Genomic DNA, 18,117 nt, shown 5'->3' on the forward strand with positions numbered 1-18,117 from the left:
TCATAAAACTTGTGTTTGAGACAGCAGGCTTCCTGTCTGTAATTGCACTCTCGGGATGGTAACATTTTTTTTGCGTTTCTCCAATGCAAGAGTTCATGCCATTCTTGTTTTTTCTCTTTTTATTTTTCCAAATGTGCCTCTCCAACACAAGAGTGAATTCCGTTCTTGTTTTTTCTCTCTTTCTTTTTCCTTTCTCCTCATGTGGCACGCCAAGCTCACAGAACCCTCGCTTGTTAACGATTCATTCACGTTTCTTCACTCAGCTGAAGATAAAAAAGCAACCCTAGTGCAACCCAAAGCAAAGGAAAAGCGAAGCAGACAGTGCACCTAAGATTAAGTTGTAATTGGCCAAGGATTTAAAATAAACTCCACTAACTAGCGTTTATAGTATATGAATTTGATTTTAGATGATGTAGGTTTCTAAACACTGGCCAATGCGAGGGTGACTTGTGTGCTATGAGGATGCATGAAAGGAGCCCTTCCAGATGGCATGTAAGCACACACAATGCGCGTGGAGCCGATTTAATAACTGAATGAATTTATTTTTTTTAGCCTCAAGGTGCATGGTATAGCCAGTTGGGCGATGAGTGTGTGAGAAGACACGACATTAATTTAATTTGATTACTAAAAGCATCATACCTTTGTGTCTTAAATGATAAGACAAAAGGGTGTAATGTTGACGCTGCTTAAGATTCCAAAGTTAAGGGAATAAGAGGCTTTCAACCTCTTTTCCAAACAGTGGGTCGTACGTAATTTTATTGCTCCACCAAAAAGTTTAAATCTATTCAAACAGTAGCTACAAGACGTGCCTACCATTTCGCAACGTATTCAACTTGAATAAAATTATATTTGATATTGATGGTATGATTTGAGAACCGGAAATATTGCTTACGTGAAATGAGATATGGGGTTCGACACGAAGATTTTGAGGTGAGGAGAAGCTTCTTTCTCGGTAACCGTGGGCTCTGACAGTAAAAAGATTGGTTGAGACTCGAACATTATTTAGAAATTCAAAAGCAAAACGCAACCACTTGAGATTGAAGAAACCAACAGCTCAAATAAAAATATGTTAAATCCTGATCAATTCTCAGAACTCAACGGCCATGGATGGTCGGACCTTGCCCACCACTCAATAAGCGTGCGTATGCAACATTAGAGAGCAGGAAGCACGAAAGAAAGAGATTATTGCAAGTATATACATATCCCCTTCACATTGGAGAGCATCTGTGGTGGAGTCCGCATGCTGTGCTGGCCTTTCTTTGAAGAGCAACCGACTGACTGCAGGTATGTCTGTACCAAGTGGGGAGTGGGGATGGAGATGGAAGATGAGGTGAATAGGGGAGAGGTGGAACGCCTGGTGAGGGAGACCATGGAGGGGGAGAAGGGGAGGGAGATGAGAGAGAGGGTGAGGATGTGGAAGCAACAAGCGGAGTTGGCGGTCCAGCCAGGGGTTTCTTCCTACCAGAACTTCCACAGACTGGTCGACGAGGTTCTCCTCAAGAACTGGCCCAAGTAAAACTCTAAACAGGATCATTTGATTATAAGCGCGAGCGCGATATAAATTATTGCAAGGTAGATCGGTTAGCGCTCTTTTCATGCAAGTATGTATGACGGAACCTTGCTGTAAGTACAGTACTGTTATTACTTTTGCGCGTGGAAATGGAAATGATGAGTTTGAAACATGAATTACAGGTCCCAGGCAGGGCTGGCCGATGATCAGGCAAAGGAATCAATTCTTGCTCACTATGGACAATAGATGCTGGACGGCCAGAGCTACACCGATCGGGATGGCCGTTTAAAAGTTTCCTCGCCGTACGCCAACAGTCTCGTTAACTAGCCGCCAGTGGTCTCCTTGAAAGTATTAAATGGGAAAATGAGAAAAAAAAACTTATTATTAAAAAAAGTGTATCCACGGCCCGTTTGTCATGATGCGTTTGGTGTAGAAATTACTCTCGCTGTTGCAATTTGATCTCATTTTGGTGGCGTCGTAACATTCCCTTTGGTCATGCATTTTCTGTTTAACAGTTTCATAAGAATGGAAGGCTTGTAATTTGACACTTTGCGAAATACTATCGAATCTGTTATTTGTAAGACCGAAGCTATGATTTTTTGCACTTTTTGTAGCAGGAATTATTGTCTCTTTTTTATTTTTATAAATTGTCAATAACCATATTTATTGTTGTGTTTGCACTGACACATAAGTGTCATGCAATATCAGTTAAACTTATTTTTTTTACAACCACCTTCAAAAACTAGGTTTTTGTCATCCTTCCTTAAAGAAGTTTAAATTGAAAACATGGTTTTGGTCTTGGTCTTGTTATCCAATTTGACAAACATGTTTCTCAAAACTCATTAGAAAACCCAGTTTCCACAAAACTTGGTTTTGTAGAAACCAAACTTTTGAAGGGTGCCATTCAAACTCCTCTTTAGTTTTTTCTTGTATAATTGGGTTAGACAAGAGTGTCATCCCAACGCTCCTTAATTTTTTTTTAATATAAGCTAAACTTTCTAAGAAAGAATTTATAAGGTTGTGAGACCTAAGTCCAAGCATTGAACTTAACTATGAGAAATAGCTATATATATATATATAATGAGGAACAATCTCAGCCCTTAATCCTTTTCATATCAATGGTTGAAAGGAAAACAAGAAAAAAAAATCAAGCAATTTGGTCATATAATATTAATTCATATATTTTTCTCCTTGTTTTTCTAACATATTAGTTTTCTTTAACTATCACATTAGTGGTTCTTTTGTGCGGGTGGTTAAGCAGTGCACTTGAGTTTCTATATGAGTTTTGGATCCTGCCTATCATGAGTCGATCTAGATGGAAAAGATTCAACAATCCTTCCCAACTCCCTTATGTCTTTTTATCATTGAGGTAATGATCATATAGTTCACAAGGGGAATGGTGCAACTAATTGGGCTGTAGTTAGTAGGCTGTCTTTGGATCCATGACATCACTGCAAGTTGAAGTGCTTTCTTCTTGGTGGTAGGACAAAATATAATTTTTCAAACATAGTCGCATCATTTTTGTTTCATAAAACAATTATGTATTGAGAAAAAAAAAGATGTGATTTTTGTTACAACACCTTCTTACTGTATAACCTATCCCCTTCTCATGGCAGAATCATCAAAGGAAGCTTCTTCTGTAAACTTGTCAGGCCGTTGTGTCTGCTCTAGTTTGCTAACCCGTTTCCTGATCATCATGACAAGAAGAGAAATCAAAACTGCACCCAACATGCCCAGACCCAGCCCATAGACAACCTCCAAAGTCAGCCTGCTGCCTTTCTTATTTGACCAAGTAATCCATGAGCCGGACATGTAAGCCACCACCATGAACGACACAGAGACCCACATCACCTTATCAGTCACCGTCTGCAGCCAGGTCAGGGCTCGGTGCCTGATGGGGATGACGCTGACGAGCACTATGACGATGCCTAGCGATGTGAAGAGCGCCATGTCATTGCTCACCTTGAATAGACTCGTGTCGCCCATTATCGGCCTTCCCTTCGAATCTCCGTCCTGATACATCCCGCCGGGCGGCGCAAGCCCGGCTGAAAATGTGACCGTGGCAATCAGAACAGCAACAACAGTTATTGTGGTCTGAGCATTCTGCAGGCCTTCCCGGTGGATCCGGTGGTACTTTCCGTTGCGATCGCGGAGCCCATTTTGGGCTAAGGGGTTCTCCATGTCTACATAAATGTTAGGTAGATCATTTGAAGCTAGGTTCGGGTGCTTTGAGCTTCGGGCTCCTGCGTTTCTCAATGAGGAGATCATTTGCAACCTGTGATTGCTCTTCTCAAACTCCACAATGTCTAGAGCTGTCAATCCCTTCTTGTTGACAGTATTCAACACGATTCTTGTATTGTTGATTATGTAGGTCACCATCTGAAAGAAATAATACACAAATGCAGCCACCATGAATCATCAGTTACTGAGAAGAAGAAGAAAGATGCTTACGGAGAGAGACGTAGAGAGGACGAGAGTACATGATGCGATTTTTCATAGGCTGCAAGATGCAGAACCGTGTTGCCCATCTGATCTCTCGAGTTGATTATCGTTTCCGTGTTGTAGTTCTCAACCAAGTACTGCAAGGCCTCAAACCGCCGGTTCATCACGCACAGATGAAGAATGCTTTCTTCCTGCTGCGTTAAAACAGAAGCTAGATTCGAGTCGACTGAAAGAATTTTATCCATAATCTCCTTTAATCCCCTCATTGCTGCTAAATGCAATGGAGTCCTTCCTTCTTTGTTCCACAGCAAACAGGCATCATAGCTACCATCGAGGAGTTCCTGCGCGAGCTGGACATGACCATTGCTTATAGCTAGATGCAGAGCAGTACACCATTGCTCGTCCACTTCTATCGAGGCGCGAGGTTCCACCATCAATATCTCTCGAACAACATCTGCCCCAGCAGTTCAGACCAAATATTCGTCAACCATCGAATGCCACTAAAACATCTCACCAGATCATTAAGTGAAAATGTTTAGCCTTCACCAAGTTTGAGATTAGTTCTAACAAATCCGACAATTAATTTGAGTGGATGCAAACTATGGACGAATACATGGTCAAAATATAAGCTGATATATAGAATGAATTTTTTGTGGAGTTATGATTAACCATCTTGCTCATAAAATCAAAATTCCAGACTGGGCATCACATTGACATGATTCTTTTCTTCTCATATTTTTCCAGCGCTACCTGAAGATAGCCATGAACGTGGTCCAAAGTGAACATATAAGAAGGTGTTATGAGAACTCGGAAGTCCCTAGGATCTCTTGCCCATTCTAGTTTTTGACCAAGCAAAAATTCCGTGACATAGATTAATTAGGCTGGACATGTAGCTGTTTAAAATATATTTCCAATTCACAGCAAATATTTGAAGAGGAAAAGTAACGCCGACGGTTGGATTAGACTAACTTTTCTGAGAAACTTAAATACCACAATATATGATGAAACTAACTTTTCTGAGAAATAGTAACGCCGACGGTTGGATTAGACTTTATCAAAGTTATGAAAATAGGATCAGATTTATTATCTAATTCATGTTCTTTATGATTTATCTGTATCCAGATCCAACTCCAACAATGTAAAATAGTGATCCCATGTGAAAGTTGACCTAATTATCCGAGTCAAATGATCCTTGTTTCACATCTCGTCTCTGAACCAAAACGTGATTAGGTGAAAATTAATGAAGTTGGACTTGGTAATGCCTGGAAAACCGGGCTATGCCTCTCATTTCATCCAAACATTAAAGACGCAATCGCTTTTAAATGTCATGTAATTCCAGCTTGAATTCAATCATCTCTGCGTGCCAATGACGGAAACATGTAATTTGACTTGTTCTCGACACTCTGCTATGTCCTTATAGTGAGGGTATGTATAAAACTATCATTCCTATCAAACTTGTCTATGCAATAGTCATGAAATTTTTCGTGAGGCCGATGAATTAAAGTTTCTAAGTTTCAATTGAGTCAAAATATCATTTTTAAAATTTTTATATAAAACAAATCAAATTTTCTAAAATTTACATGTCATTTTTTTTCTTTTTAAAAGCAATTTTTAAAAGGGAGTCATCGCCCTTTGCGGGCCCCACTGTGTTTATGTCTCTACCAAACTATGAGCAAACAAGTCAAACATCTCATATATATATATATATATATATATATACTTCAAAAGGAAAAACCAGGTCCATAAGAATAAAAAACACTTTCATTCTACAGTTAATGTTGCCAGTTCTCGCTCAGAAAATATCTTGCAAGATGACGATGTGTTGAAACCATGTGCTTTGCTTGGGAAAAAAAAAAAGGAAAAGAGAAGGGACCTCCGGGATACCTGCATGACCTCTGGAGGCAGCCTCAAGCAGTGAAGAAACCAGGGAGCCCTCCACCCTGAAGAGGGGCAGCCAACGATCAGACAGCAGCGTCTTCACCACCTCCACGCGCCCATAGCGCGCCGCCAGCGTCATGGCGTCGGCGCCCTTTTGATCGCCGGCGGAAACGAAAGCACAGCAGGCAAGGGAAGGGTTGGACTCCAGCAGAAGCCGCGCGGTCTCGGCTTTGCCTTCCCGGCAAGCAACGTGGAGCGGCGTCTCCGACCTCCTGTTTCTGGCGGACGCCAACTCCGGCCGAAGGCGGAGCACCTCGGCAGCGAACTCGGCATGGCCATAATTGGCGCATATGTGGAGGCAGGTGTTGGCGGAGCCGGGCGTCACTTGGTCCAGAAGGACTCGCCCCTCTTCTTCCTTCATCAGCTCCGCCAAGGCTGCGGTGTTCCCATTAATGCTTGCATTCTGTAGCCTCTCATCCATTAGTATTGCAGACACACAGAGAGCTGCAGAGAAAGATCTTGTGAGAATGAATGCAAGCAAGGGCACCGAATTTCTTCCGACTTTTTGTACTTAAGGCTCTAAGACACGCCATTTGGACAACATTCATTTCCTCCATTTTTTTTGTTTTTTTCCCAAGAGTTGACGGAAGAAAACCAAGTCACCTGCCAAGCAATTTCCATGTCTTTCCGTCAGCTGGAGAAGAAGGTGCTTTTCTAAAAGTGCACCTAATAATGTCTGAAAAATATCAAAACGGAGGTGTGCTCATGTTGGAATATTTTATATCTAATTGCTTGAACTACTGACGGGCTATCAAAAAACTTTTGAAACTAGACTATGATTTTGTTATTTCACTAATTGTAGGCACCCATGTGTAAATAACTCACTCAGATCTTACTATTACTTTAAGTGCATAATTTGTTCCACCGATGAAGCCATAATGAACAAACTTGAGTGGAACGTAAATCTTCAAGTGTTTGGTAGAGTCCAATTTTTTGCCGTCACTATGGACGGTGCCAGATTCCGGTCACGAACTCGAGAATTTGGATGATTCGGAACACAGGACACGGTTTCACTGCTTGACTTGGAAATTTCCTCATAGAATAAACCATAAACTCATTCTTTTTGAGAAAAAAAAAAATTGAAAAAAACGCCATACATTAAACGGCCATTTAAAACATTTAAAAAAGTACTTTTTAAAAAAACGTTAAAAACGAAAAAAAATGCGTTTTTAACGTGTTTTTAACACATTTTTGATACATTTTTTCGTGTTTTTTTCACTTTTTTCATTTTTTTAGTTTTTTAATGACAAACAGTTTTTTTTGTTGCAAATCTACTTGTTTTTTCATGTTTATTTTATTAGTTTCTCACTTATTTTATTTTTTCTTTATTTTTAGTTTTTCAAAAATTTTAAAAATTTACTGTATTTTTCTCTTCTTTTTTTCAAACTCACCGTATTATACCTAAGAAAAACCTCGCCGTTTAAAACTCAGAAAAGTTATTTCTGACTATACTATGGAATAAACTTTATTCGTTGTCGACAGGTTGTTGCAATAGCTTTGGATGGAGGTTGGTAGACACTTAGTCAATTTTTATTTTAAATTTTAAGAGCATCAACCATCACTACTATACTGCAAAAAGAAAATCATTGATCACAACAAAGTTGACACCTTAAAAGTATAAACTATGTACCCTAGAAAAAAAAGTTATTGAATGAAAGCTTCAAACTCTTGACCCAAAACCACAGCGATGGCAAAACTCCTACAATGGATTGAGATACGAGCAAGAACAAGTAATTAAGTTCACTAAAATAAGGAGTTGGACTTAAAATCTTGAGGTAGAAGGAGATATTGAGTTGGAGTTAAAAGCAAACTCTTACTCGTAGTACGTGAAACTATATTTGTTTAAAATTTGGAACCTTGGACAAGATTTCTTACCAGACCAGCCTATTAAGTCTTCTTGGCCTTTAGTTTTGGATCACAAGAAGAAAAAGGAAAACCCAGTACGCCCTGTATCGGCATCAAACTTCGTTGATTCAAAAGCGTCGTTAAACAAATTAACTTTCTAGGTCATCCCTGGGGTTTCAATTTTAAGATTGAACACTAACGAACAACTTTCAATATTTATCCATATATATATATATATATATATATATATATATATATATATATATATATATATATATATATAGAGAGAGAGAGAGAGAGAGAAGCAACCATCTAATCAGCATCGTTTAGATGGCAGAGAGAAACACAAGAAAAAAAAATGTAACTAATATGAGATGATGAAAATATCTTTTTTTTTTCTTTTAACCATTGATCATATTAAGTTTGATGGTCATAATTACAAAGTCACCATTTAATTTTCTTATATATATATATATATATATATATATATATATATATATATAATCGAGTGGTCAAAGGCATTTAATTTGATCAATTTTAGAAACGGAAATCAGTAAAGGGTCAGTCAGATATGAACACTAACAAATTCAACGAAATTAAATATGCTTTAAATTTGGCTGAAGTAAGAATGAGGGTTCGATCATATGGAAAGGTCAGTCGTACTGAATCAGATTAATTAGTTACAAGAGCTGAAATTGGATAGGAATTTCAACAGTAATCTGAGTGTTCCTCGAACCTCTTGGAGCTTAAGTGGGCGTTTGATTATTGGATTTTAAATCCTGGATTTCTAACAAGGATCTAAAATCGTATGTTCGAAAGGTGTTGCATCTTAAAAGCCATGGTTCTCCAGTCAAATCATTTTCCTCTCTAACTTGGAGATATCTATGAATTTAACAGTTAGATCTTTTGTTCTCAACTTCAGTCTGTCAAGACCGTGGATTAAGGAATCCTAAGTCTGAAGGTAATCAAACATTCCCCGAGGATTTTGTTGATTGAAGTATGCCGACACATAGAATCGGAGAAGAAATTCACACTGGAAGAGAAAAAAACAATCTCAACCAACACTTGCCTTATTCTAAATAAAAATTTTGCTCGCAGCTTTTTTGTAAATCAAAAACATATTGAGTCTCATGGTCACACTTGTGATTAACAATTCACTAATTTAAAAAGTGTACATGCCAGTCTCTTAAAAAAAAATTAATGAGCATCTTTAAACATTTATTATATATATATATATATGAGTATTGATCTATACATTGTATGAAATCAAAGCAAGTTCCAAAGGAAAGGTCCCTTGAGTCATTCTACTCGCAAAACCTGTAAGAACTTGTTGCCATTAATTACATGTGGAGAAATCAGAGTGGCGAGATTTTAGGCCACGCACAAAATAAAACAAGCCACAAGCTTACACTTGGAAATCACGATCTTAGATCCCGAAAAGGAAAGATCCAGAACTAGTTCGCCATGCCCACGTACCCACATTGCCGAAGATCCCAAAATCCCAGATTGAAACGGGAACAGCCAAACGGGCACTCCGAAAAGATCCTCAAAACTTCCGCAACAACCTTGACCGAACCCTCAACTCCCAACTTCCGACTTGAAGCCCATCGACTGTCCACGACTGAAGTTAATAAGGGCATTTCGGTCATTAGACGCCACTGACGACTCCCGGCCACAACCTGCCTCTCGTCGCTTTCTCTTTCCCGCGTTAACCGCCATCTCTTGGCCTTCGTTTTTTTCGTAGCTTCTTGCACCGTTTCGCTTCTAACGGCTCTCTCCTTCTCTGGCCGCTAACCTCCTCCTTCTTCTCCCCTCTTCTTCCTCCTTCTTCTCCCCTCCCTCTTCTACTTATTGTTCTCCTCCCCTTCTCTCTCCTCTTCTCTCAAGAACACTCTTCTGCCTAGCGAACATGGCCGCCACCAACACCACCTCCACTGTTTCAGTGCAACCTGCACAGCCATTTCCGCCGGCCTCCCTCTACGTCGGAGATCTCGACTCCACCGTCTCAGAGAGCCAGCTGTATGAGAAGTTCTCCGCCACTGCCCCTGTTATCTCTGTTCGAATCTGCAAGGATAATGCCACCGGGAGATCGCTCTGCTACGGCTACGTTAATTTCCCTTCACGTTCTGACGGTAAATTATTCGAAGCTCTGGATTGTATTTCATCTTTCTTGTGTGTAATGGGAATCTTTCTGGCTTTTACTATGTAATTGTTACGGATCTTTTGGGGAGGATTTTTTATTATCGTTGTTGCCGTCATCTTGGCAGCCGAGAAGGCAATTCAGATGCTGAATGGCAGCCTTTTGAGTGGGAAAGCTATAAGGATTAATTGGTCTCGCAGAGACCCACAAACACGAAAGAACTCCGCGGCCAATCTGTTCGTCAAGGTGCGGCGCATTCTTTTTTTCCTCTTCTGAAAAATGAATGGTATTAGTTCAGCTTCTGGCTTCTCTTTCTTAACCACTTTCCGTTTCTTGGTCAGCCAGATGTTTTGGATTTTCTTTTCAGATCATTGGTCCGTTAAATTGGAATTCTTCGAAATTTTTTTATACTCTTAATGGCCTGAAACTTGTAATCTTGAATCTTTACTTGCTTGATTCTTTTTTTCTTTCTTTGTCTTGTCCTGTGGTGCGATATTAATGCCATTTGCTCCCCTGATACAAGGAATGTTTTATGCAGAATCTTAGTGACAAGATTGATCACAATGGGCTCAACGAGATGTTTGCGAAATACGGGAATATCCTGTCATGCAAGGTCGCCATGGGCGATGATGGGAAAAGCAGGGGATTTGGTTTTGTTCAGTTTGAAAAAATGGAAGATGCCGACAAAGCTGTTACTAATATGAATGGCACCGTGGTGGGAGGAAAGCCATTGTAAGTGGTACACTCTTTGGCATTCTGTTTGCAAAACTCTTCTTTGTTTCCATGGTAATAAATGCACATTTCAGTTTCTTCAAAGTGGACCTGCCCCCTTTCTGGCCTAATTACTCTTCTTTGCGTTCATTTTTTACCTGACATCCTGCCTCCTAAGTTGGTTGCTCACAGATCTCCTGATATCCCGCCTCCTAAGTTGGTTGCCCACAGATCTCTTTCCCTATGTTCTTATCTTTAACTTTTATGCAGTTATTTGGAATCCGTGTCAACCCCTAAACTTCTTGATTCTTTGAGTTCTTAATTGTCTTCTACTTTATATTCCCCTGCGTCATGAAACTATTGGCTTTATGCTAGACAATGGCGCCACATACTATCGTCTTACATATGCATACCTATGATAAATCGTCGCGTCAAGGAACTTTCGGTGGTTTACCTTCTTGATTGATTGGAGCTGTTTTGTTTTTTGTGCTGTTCATCATTGAACGATTTTCAGGTATGTCGGAAGGTTTGTCAAGAAGAACGAACGGGTGGTACCAAACGCAGAAAATAACTTTACGAACCTCTATGTGAAGAACTTGGACCAGGACGTGGTGAATGAAGATGTGCTCAAGGAAAAATTTTCTGAACTTGGTGATGTTTCTTCATGTGTCGTTATGAGGGACGACCAAGGAAAGCCGAGAGGATTTGGGTTCATTTGCTACCGTTGTCCAACTGATGCCAAGAAGGCTGTGGATGTCATGAATGGACAAGTACTTGGTCAGTGTGTATACTTACTTTTTTGTTCACTTTCAACTTCAGTTGTGTGGGCTCTTTGCTTAGCTTTCTTGACACCCATAGCTTGCTCGAAGTTTTCAGCGACTGCAAAATAGTGATTATATTCTCCTCCAGTTATACTTCTCCTGATGTGAAAAAATTCCTGGGACAGGTTCAAAGACCATATATGTTGGAAGGGCCCAGAAAAAGGAAGAGCGTAAGAAGATCCTGCAACACCTATTTGAGGAAAGGCGAAAGGAGAAGATTCTGAAGACTCAGGTGGCGCATGAGAGCAGAAAGCTTTCATTCTATTATCATTTACCATCGAGACTAATCTAAGAAAAATTATCAATTTTTTGCACTCTTCAGGGCTCAAATGTGTATGTGAAGAACATTGTTGATTCTGTTGATGATGATCAGTTAAAAGATCATTTCAGTAGTTGTGGAAAGATTACTTCAGTGAAAGTGATGCGTGATGATAAGGGGATGAGCAAAGGATTTGGCTTTGTCTGCTTCTCCTCTCCGGAAGAAGCGAGTAAGGCAGTGAGCACATTCCACTGTGAGTATTGCTTCTGCTTATTACAGTCTTCAATTCCTTGTTGTGTCTTTTTTTTTTTCTTAAGAAAATGACGCCTAAGACTCTTCTTACATGCAGCAACAATATTTCATGGAAAACCCTTGTACGTAGCTATAGCAGAGCTTAAGAAGGTCAGGGATGCCAGACTGCAGATTTTACACTCTCAACGTGTACCTGGATTAACCACAGCGAGTCCTCCTGCCGCACAAGCTACTAATTACTCTCCAATATACCTTTCACATTCACAAGATGTTATGGTTCCCCACTTCAGCAGCTCACCTCATCAAGCTATTCTGTACCCAAGATTGGGCTGGAAGTTAGGTGGAATACTGCCAAAGCAAGGATTGCATGATACCATGCCTTTGCCCATGGTAAGCGAAGAAGCTTCATCTGTTGAGAATACCTTTGTATCTATAGCTTCTTCTTTTCCTTTGTGTTTTAACTGTATATTGTTAGTTTAACTATTAAGATTTTTAATTTCTGAACAAGCAGAGGCAGCAAAAGCAATTCAAGGGGCATATTAATGGATTCGCACCTTCACCTGTCCTGCAGCATGCTCCATTCGTCGCACATTGGCAGCTACCCGTTGAGCAGCAGGTACAATCACCATCCACTTTTTTATATGAGATTTCAAACTTCTTCTCATTTAGACCCCTGCAGCTTTTCTTTGTCCTTATGACCCACGACCTGCAAATCTTGCTATGGCTCTTGGCATTGTATTCGCAAAAGCTGCAGTCCATCTAAATCTTCTGTTTCGTAGAACACATCGAGACATGAAATGCTTCATGGTTGACCTTATTCGACAGGCATGCTTATTCATTTCCCTGGTTCACAGATGCAGCTATGCTTTGGAAAATAATTTGCTGAAATGTTTATCCCTCGATTGCCATCAAACTTTGATTCCCAATTGGGAACAAATGCTTGGTATATCAGTCGTTTAAAAGCATATATAATGGTTAATTCAATTTCTCAAATATCCCTGCCCCATTTGAGTCATCAGGCTACTGGGACAACACAAATATAATTTGGTAACGGGCCTACACACCTGCTCCAGTTGGTGCAGGCTGGAGCATCGATGCACTAAAGTTTCTATTTGAAAGAAAATTGTTTTATACATTTGTAAGCATATGTATCAACCGACCATGGCATAACTGAATATATCTAGAGGGATGTGTGTCCGATAACAGCAACTACGCTCAAAAATGGGATGCAGAAGGCCCCAGATTTGTAAGGACTTGAAAGAGGACCCTATGTAACATCATGTACGAGAGCTTTAGTGCACAAAAGTTTCTATGTGAAAGAAAATTTTGTTTTGAACATTTAACAAGCATATGCAGAAGGTTGCCTGAATACGTAGCACCGATTAACAGCAACGAGATTGGAACATGGAATGCAGAAGGACCCAGACTTTTGGGGACTTGAAGAGGGTCCTATGTAAAATCAAGCACAATTAAACTGAATGCAAGGTACGTTTGATGCTGGTGCAGGTGCACAGACAAGTATATGTATGCCGGATTTTATTACCTGGGATACTGCCTGAGTTTGGGTCAGTTTGCTTTTGATTTGGGCAATCTGTTTGGTATACGTGGTTAAATTGCATATTTTCACCTTAGGTAATTTTTCACACTGCCACTCCACTTATCATGCTACACAACATTGGCAGCACAGTTGATTGCTGCATACCAGCACATGCACTTGCATAAGTCTGTACTGAATTGATTGAATACGGCCTCGCCGAGTCAGTGTATAATCTGTTTGACTGTAGCCAATTGGATGAAAACGAATGCATTTTTTTGTCATCTGGAGTCCAAGATGCGGCCATCATTTCTAGATTCTAACAGAACCATGTATCAGTTGCATGACTAACTGCCGGTATTGATGATAAATTATGTGCTTCAGTTTTCTAAGCATGCCACCAACTATCAAAAACATGAGAAGAACAATGGACAAGTTTTTCCCAAAGCAACCATGGCTAACGGTGGATTAGGCAAGCCTGCAATCTTTCCCTTCAGCCCTCAAAGCAGCATGAACGTATTGAGTGGACAGCTCGCCCTAGCTTCTCCTGAGAAGCAGAAACAGATGCTTGGGGAACATCTTTTCCCTCATGTTCAGAGATTGCAGGTGCATATTCTTTTGATTTTGCTTTGTGTAGAACTGCCTTCTTATAGACCATGCCTTGTACTCATGGTTACATGCCAACCCAGAAATTAGTTCGAACTTTTTTCATTCATATTTTTCAAGGTAATTTATCGCTTAATTTTTTTTCCCTTTCTATTATGCAGCATGATATGGCTGGGAAAATAACAGGTATGCTTCTAGAGATGGAGAACCCAGATTTGCTGTTGTTACTTGAGTCACCCGATGCACTAGCTGCAAAAGTGGAGGAAGCAATGCAGGTCTTGAAGCTGTCAAAGACGAAGTTGGATTCTAAGGAAGCGACAAACGGGAATCAACAGCCTGTTGAAGTTACTGCTAACTGACTTCTACCTGCCTATTTGACATTTGTTCCCATTCAAACAGAGAAATATTCAGCCTCTTCCTATTTTCTGATTTTCCTCCTCAGACTATTCCCATTCATGATTTGGTCATTCTCATGTAATTTTTGGCTGTGGTTTTAGGATGCCTAGATTGAACTCTCTGCATGTAGTTGATGGTCATAATGATGCAGCTGTGTTCAAAATTTTGATTGTTATAACATGTCACAGTTTTTTTGCCAGAAATCTTTTCCTGTGATCTAAATATTGCATGTTCAGGCTCTAGCCAAAGGTTGAATTTTCATATATGGTATGCAGAACTGTGCCAGAGCTAAAACAGTTCATCATAATTGTTATATCTCATGTTAATCCCAATATCATATGAGATATGTCACATGTTTGTCTAGAGAATTGGGAGGTCATTGAGACTTCTGTAGGACTTGAAGAAGACAAACCAATTCGGTAAAATGAAGAAGCAGATTTTCATAATACAGCAAGTGTGAACATAAAAGAAACAATGATGGAAAACTCGGAAGTCGGATCGTTGGTTTCTGCCCAGCAAGCTCGTTTGGTTTTCCCCCCAAAATCATTGGTTAAAGCTTCCTATAACAACATAAGCGCCCTTGAAAATGAAGCGATAAATGAGTTCATGCTATGGTATATATACCTCAAACACCTTTCAACTAAGCATATTTTAAGTGCCTGACAATTGTAAGCCTGTATTCATGGTTAAAGAAACAAAGCCATTGAGTTGTGTTAAAAAAAGAAATTCTTTTTTTCCAGATCTTCTGAAAGTTTGATAACACCTAGTCGGAAGCACACACGTATGTAACTAGGGTTCCAAACTGTCAAATCTTTGGCAGCTAAATGACTAAAGGTTGGGTAAAATAGAAAACGACAACCCTCAGGACAGATCAACCCTACATATAACACGTGAGATGTGCAGATATCACCTACCCAAGGAACTCTAATCTTTATTTTGTAGAACATCTAAATAGACTCAAGAATCTTGTTTTTCCAATGCAGTGAAGAACTCGAGATCCACTCAATAGTAGGCGGGATTGCACTGAGACTGGCAAATATGGAACATGAGAAACAAGTTAATCAAGAAGAAAGTTGTGTAAATGACACGTACCTTGTCCTCCCATGCTGTAGGGTAAATAACAGGGGATTACGAGATCTCGCTTTGGGGAACTAACCATCACGGCCTGGCACTTCAACTCGAGAATTTTACTCCGTGGCGGGAGAAGTTCTTCCCAGCAGACCGTCCGCCCACCAAGTTGCTGTCACCATCAAAAAGTCCACAGAGTTCCCCAACCAAGAGGGGAGCTGTTGACTCGGAATCCAATCAAAAACTGCTGACCAAAGCCTTGAACTGCCGCTCGACAGTCTCTCATCATGCTCTGTGTATGTTGCTCAATCGCGTGGACACAGAACTACTAAACTCAAATTACCAATCTCGAACCAATGGCACAACTATCTTCCTCACATATATGGGTGATAATTCTACTCCTCAAAGGAAACCTTTTCACCCTCGACTCTGAAGCTGCTTTGTAGTGTTTCGAGATAACCATCTTCTTTGTCTTTCAAAAGCATTTTGAAGATCAGCACAAACTTCTCTAGGAAGTTTCTTTGTCTTTTAAAAGCATTTTGAAGATCAGCACAAACTTCTCTGGGAAGCACTAGTGAAGCCAGGATTTTTCATCTATATGCTTGTTGACACAAATTTGGTCTCAAGATTGTGTTATGTGATGTTAACACTTTATAATGGGATTTTTGATTGGGTGCAGGGGCAGAGCCAAGATTTTGTTTCGAGACGGGCCAAATAGTTCAACCTTTTTTTATCTTGGTAAGACCAAATTGAACCCAAATAAAAAAAAATACATTGCACAAGTAACAATTTTTTATTTTTCTAATGTAATTTTTTTTTTTTAAGTTAGTTAGAGTGAGAAGTGGCCCATCCCGGACCAACAAATAGCTCTGCTATTGCCGAGAAGGAGCCTGAAAGAAGCTTTAAAAGAATGGCTCAAGTCCAATTCTTGGGTGCTTCAAGGGGTACAGCTATCTGGTTTGGTCAGGTTAGTGTTTCAGGAATGAAAGCACTGTGGGTTATGATTCCCATGAACAATATGCTTATATATCAAATAAAGTCATGAAAGTGACAACAAAACATTTCATTTTTGTGGGTTAAAAGGCCAATATACTGCCTTGAATTGAAGGAGTATATTCAAAATTAAGAAGAAAAATTATAACATAATATGAGGCAATCAGCTCCTTGGCTTACTCACGATCACTTTGAGAAGAACTTGTATAAAAAAGTCTAATGCTATATTTGACTAAACAGCAGCTTTTTCTTCTTCAAAGAAAAGCCCTTCTGCTCTTATATATGCAACCACTTGTCTTCCAAGGGAAAGTACAAATAAGGCAGCAAGAGGAGGAGGTTGGGAGACTTTGTCGTTGCCCCTATGCTTTCTTTTTTTTAAAATGCGTGAATCGGATTAATATTCCTCTTTGTATTTAAGAAATAAATACGCGTTTTTGTCCCTTTCGGGCTTCACCTTCTATAGGCTTAAAAATTGGAAGATTTGGTTTCTCATTTATAAGATCTAACGAAAAAAATCTCAACGCAATTAGTCATGAGGGGATATATGTCAAATTCAAGAAGACGTTGGGTGACGTAAAATCCATGTAGGATATGTCGCACTCAAGAGAGAGAATATATATATATATATATATATATATATATATATATAAGAAAAAGAGAAAGAGAAACTAAATCTGTCAAGGATTTGTTATCTTTAAATGCCTTTAAAAACCATTATAAATGACAAAAATTATCTAATCAGTAGCATTTGATCAATCATAATAGACAGTTAAGAGAAAAATAAAACGAAAAATGCTTTTTCCAAGTTTCAACTGGCTTCAGATGCACTAAAACTTGGTTATCACAGAGATAAAAACATTCAAATGTTGCCCAATTTCGAATATGTGGACTATTTAGTTGGAAGAATTTAAATGGTAGGACGACTCTACCTCACCATTAAATTCCAATAAAATTCAATTTTTTTTACTTAATGAGATTCAGATGCCTGACGATCACCATTAAATTCGATGAGCAAATCGTTCGTTTTTTGTATTTTTATTAATCAAATGTAACTACTTAAGCTCGGATTTAAATGTAATACAAATTATATCCAAACCATTTACACCTTTCTCGGTCCTCTCCACAAGATGTGTTATAAACCTCAGTAGAAGTTTGTGGATAAGCAGGTCAGAAAAATCTCAACGAGCCATTTTTAGATATTTTTTGGTAAAACTGTTTCTCTTGAATGAATCTTGGGAAAATCTTGACAATTTTTAACAAATTTCAAAATCATAAAAAAACTTAAAATTTAAAAAATTATTAAAGTCTCCTTAAAAATCGTGATAAAATAGCGAGATTTTAATTTTTGTTGAGATTTTTAAAAGTCACGATTTTTTCCCCTTTTCATTCTATTTGATTTTCTCATAAATATCGTGAGATTTTTAAAAATGTCGTGATATATGTGGCAAGAAATTATTTTTCAAGTAATTGAAAAAAAAAAAGAATTGAAAGCAAATGGGTATTGTTGGTTTTATATATCTTCACTCAAAGAGGGTGGTGCTTGGATTAATTTTAGGGAAATAGGGACGCCATGTCGAACGAAACGCCCCCAAAAAGATCATG

The 18,117-nt window shown here is 39.1% G+C and overlaps 2 protein-coding genes across 2 annotated transcripts; one reads left to right on the forward strand and one right to left on the reverse strand.

Annotated features, from left to right (window-relative positions):
• Positions 1 to 3,105: 3,105 nt before the first annotated feature.
• On the reverse strand, positions 3,106 to 6,586 carry LOC116255922 (ankyrin repeat-containing protein At5g02620-like). Its single transcript, XM_031632006.2, has 3 exons — positions 5,837 to 6,586; positions 3,991 to 4,406; positions 3,106 to 3,889 (listed from the first exon to the last, which is right to left on the reverse strand). The coding sequence occupies exons 1-3, from the start codon at positions 6,309 to 6,311 to the stop codon at positions 3,107 to 3,109; spliced, it is 1,674 nt and encodes a 557-aa protein (XP_031487866.1). The 5' UTR covers positions 6,312 to 6,586; the 3' UTR covers position 3,106.
• Positions 6,587 to 9,569: 2,983 nt separating this feature from the next.
• Positions 9,570 to 14,660, forward strand: LOC116256340 (uncharacterized). The gene is made up of 10 exons (XM_031632691.2): positions 9,570 to 9,867; positions 10,003 to 10,121; positions 10,414 to 10,607; positions 11,101 to 11,363; positions 11,533 to 11,639; positions 11,730 to 11,919; positions 12,016 to 12,308; positions 12,430 to 12,534; positions 13,837 to 14,058; positions 14,220 to 14,660. The coding sequence occupies exons 1-10, from the start codon at positions 9,645 to 9,647 to the stop codon at positions 14,415 to 14,417; spliced, it is 1,914 nt and encodes a 637-aa protein (XP_031488551.1). The 5' UTR covers positions 9,570 to 9,644; the 3' UTR covers positions 14,418 to 14,660.
• The last annotated feature ends 3,457 nt before the right edge of the window (positions 14,661 to 18,117 follow it).

The sequence above is a fragment of the Nymphaea colorata genome, chromosome 6 (genome assembly GCF_008831285.2).
Source record: "Nymphaea colorata isolate Beijing-Zhang1983 chromosome 6, ASM883128v2, whole genome shotgun sequence".
NCBI lineage: Eukaryota > Viridiplantae > Streptophyta > Magnoliopsida > Nymphaeales > Nymphaeaceae > Nymphaea > Nymphaea colorata.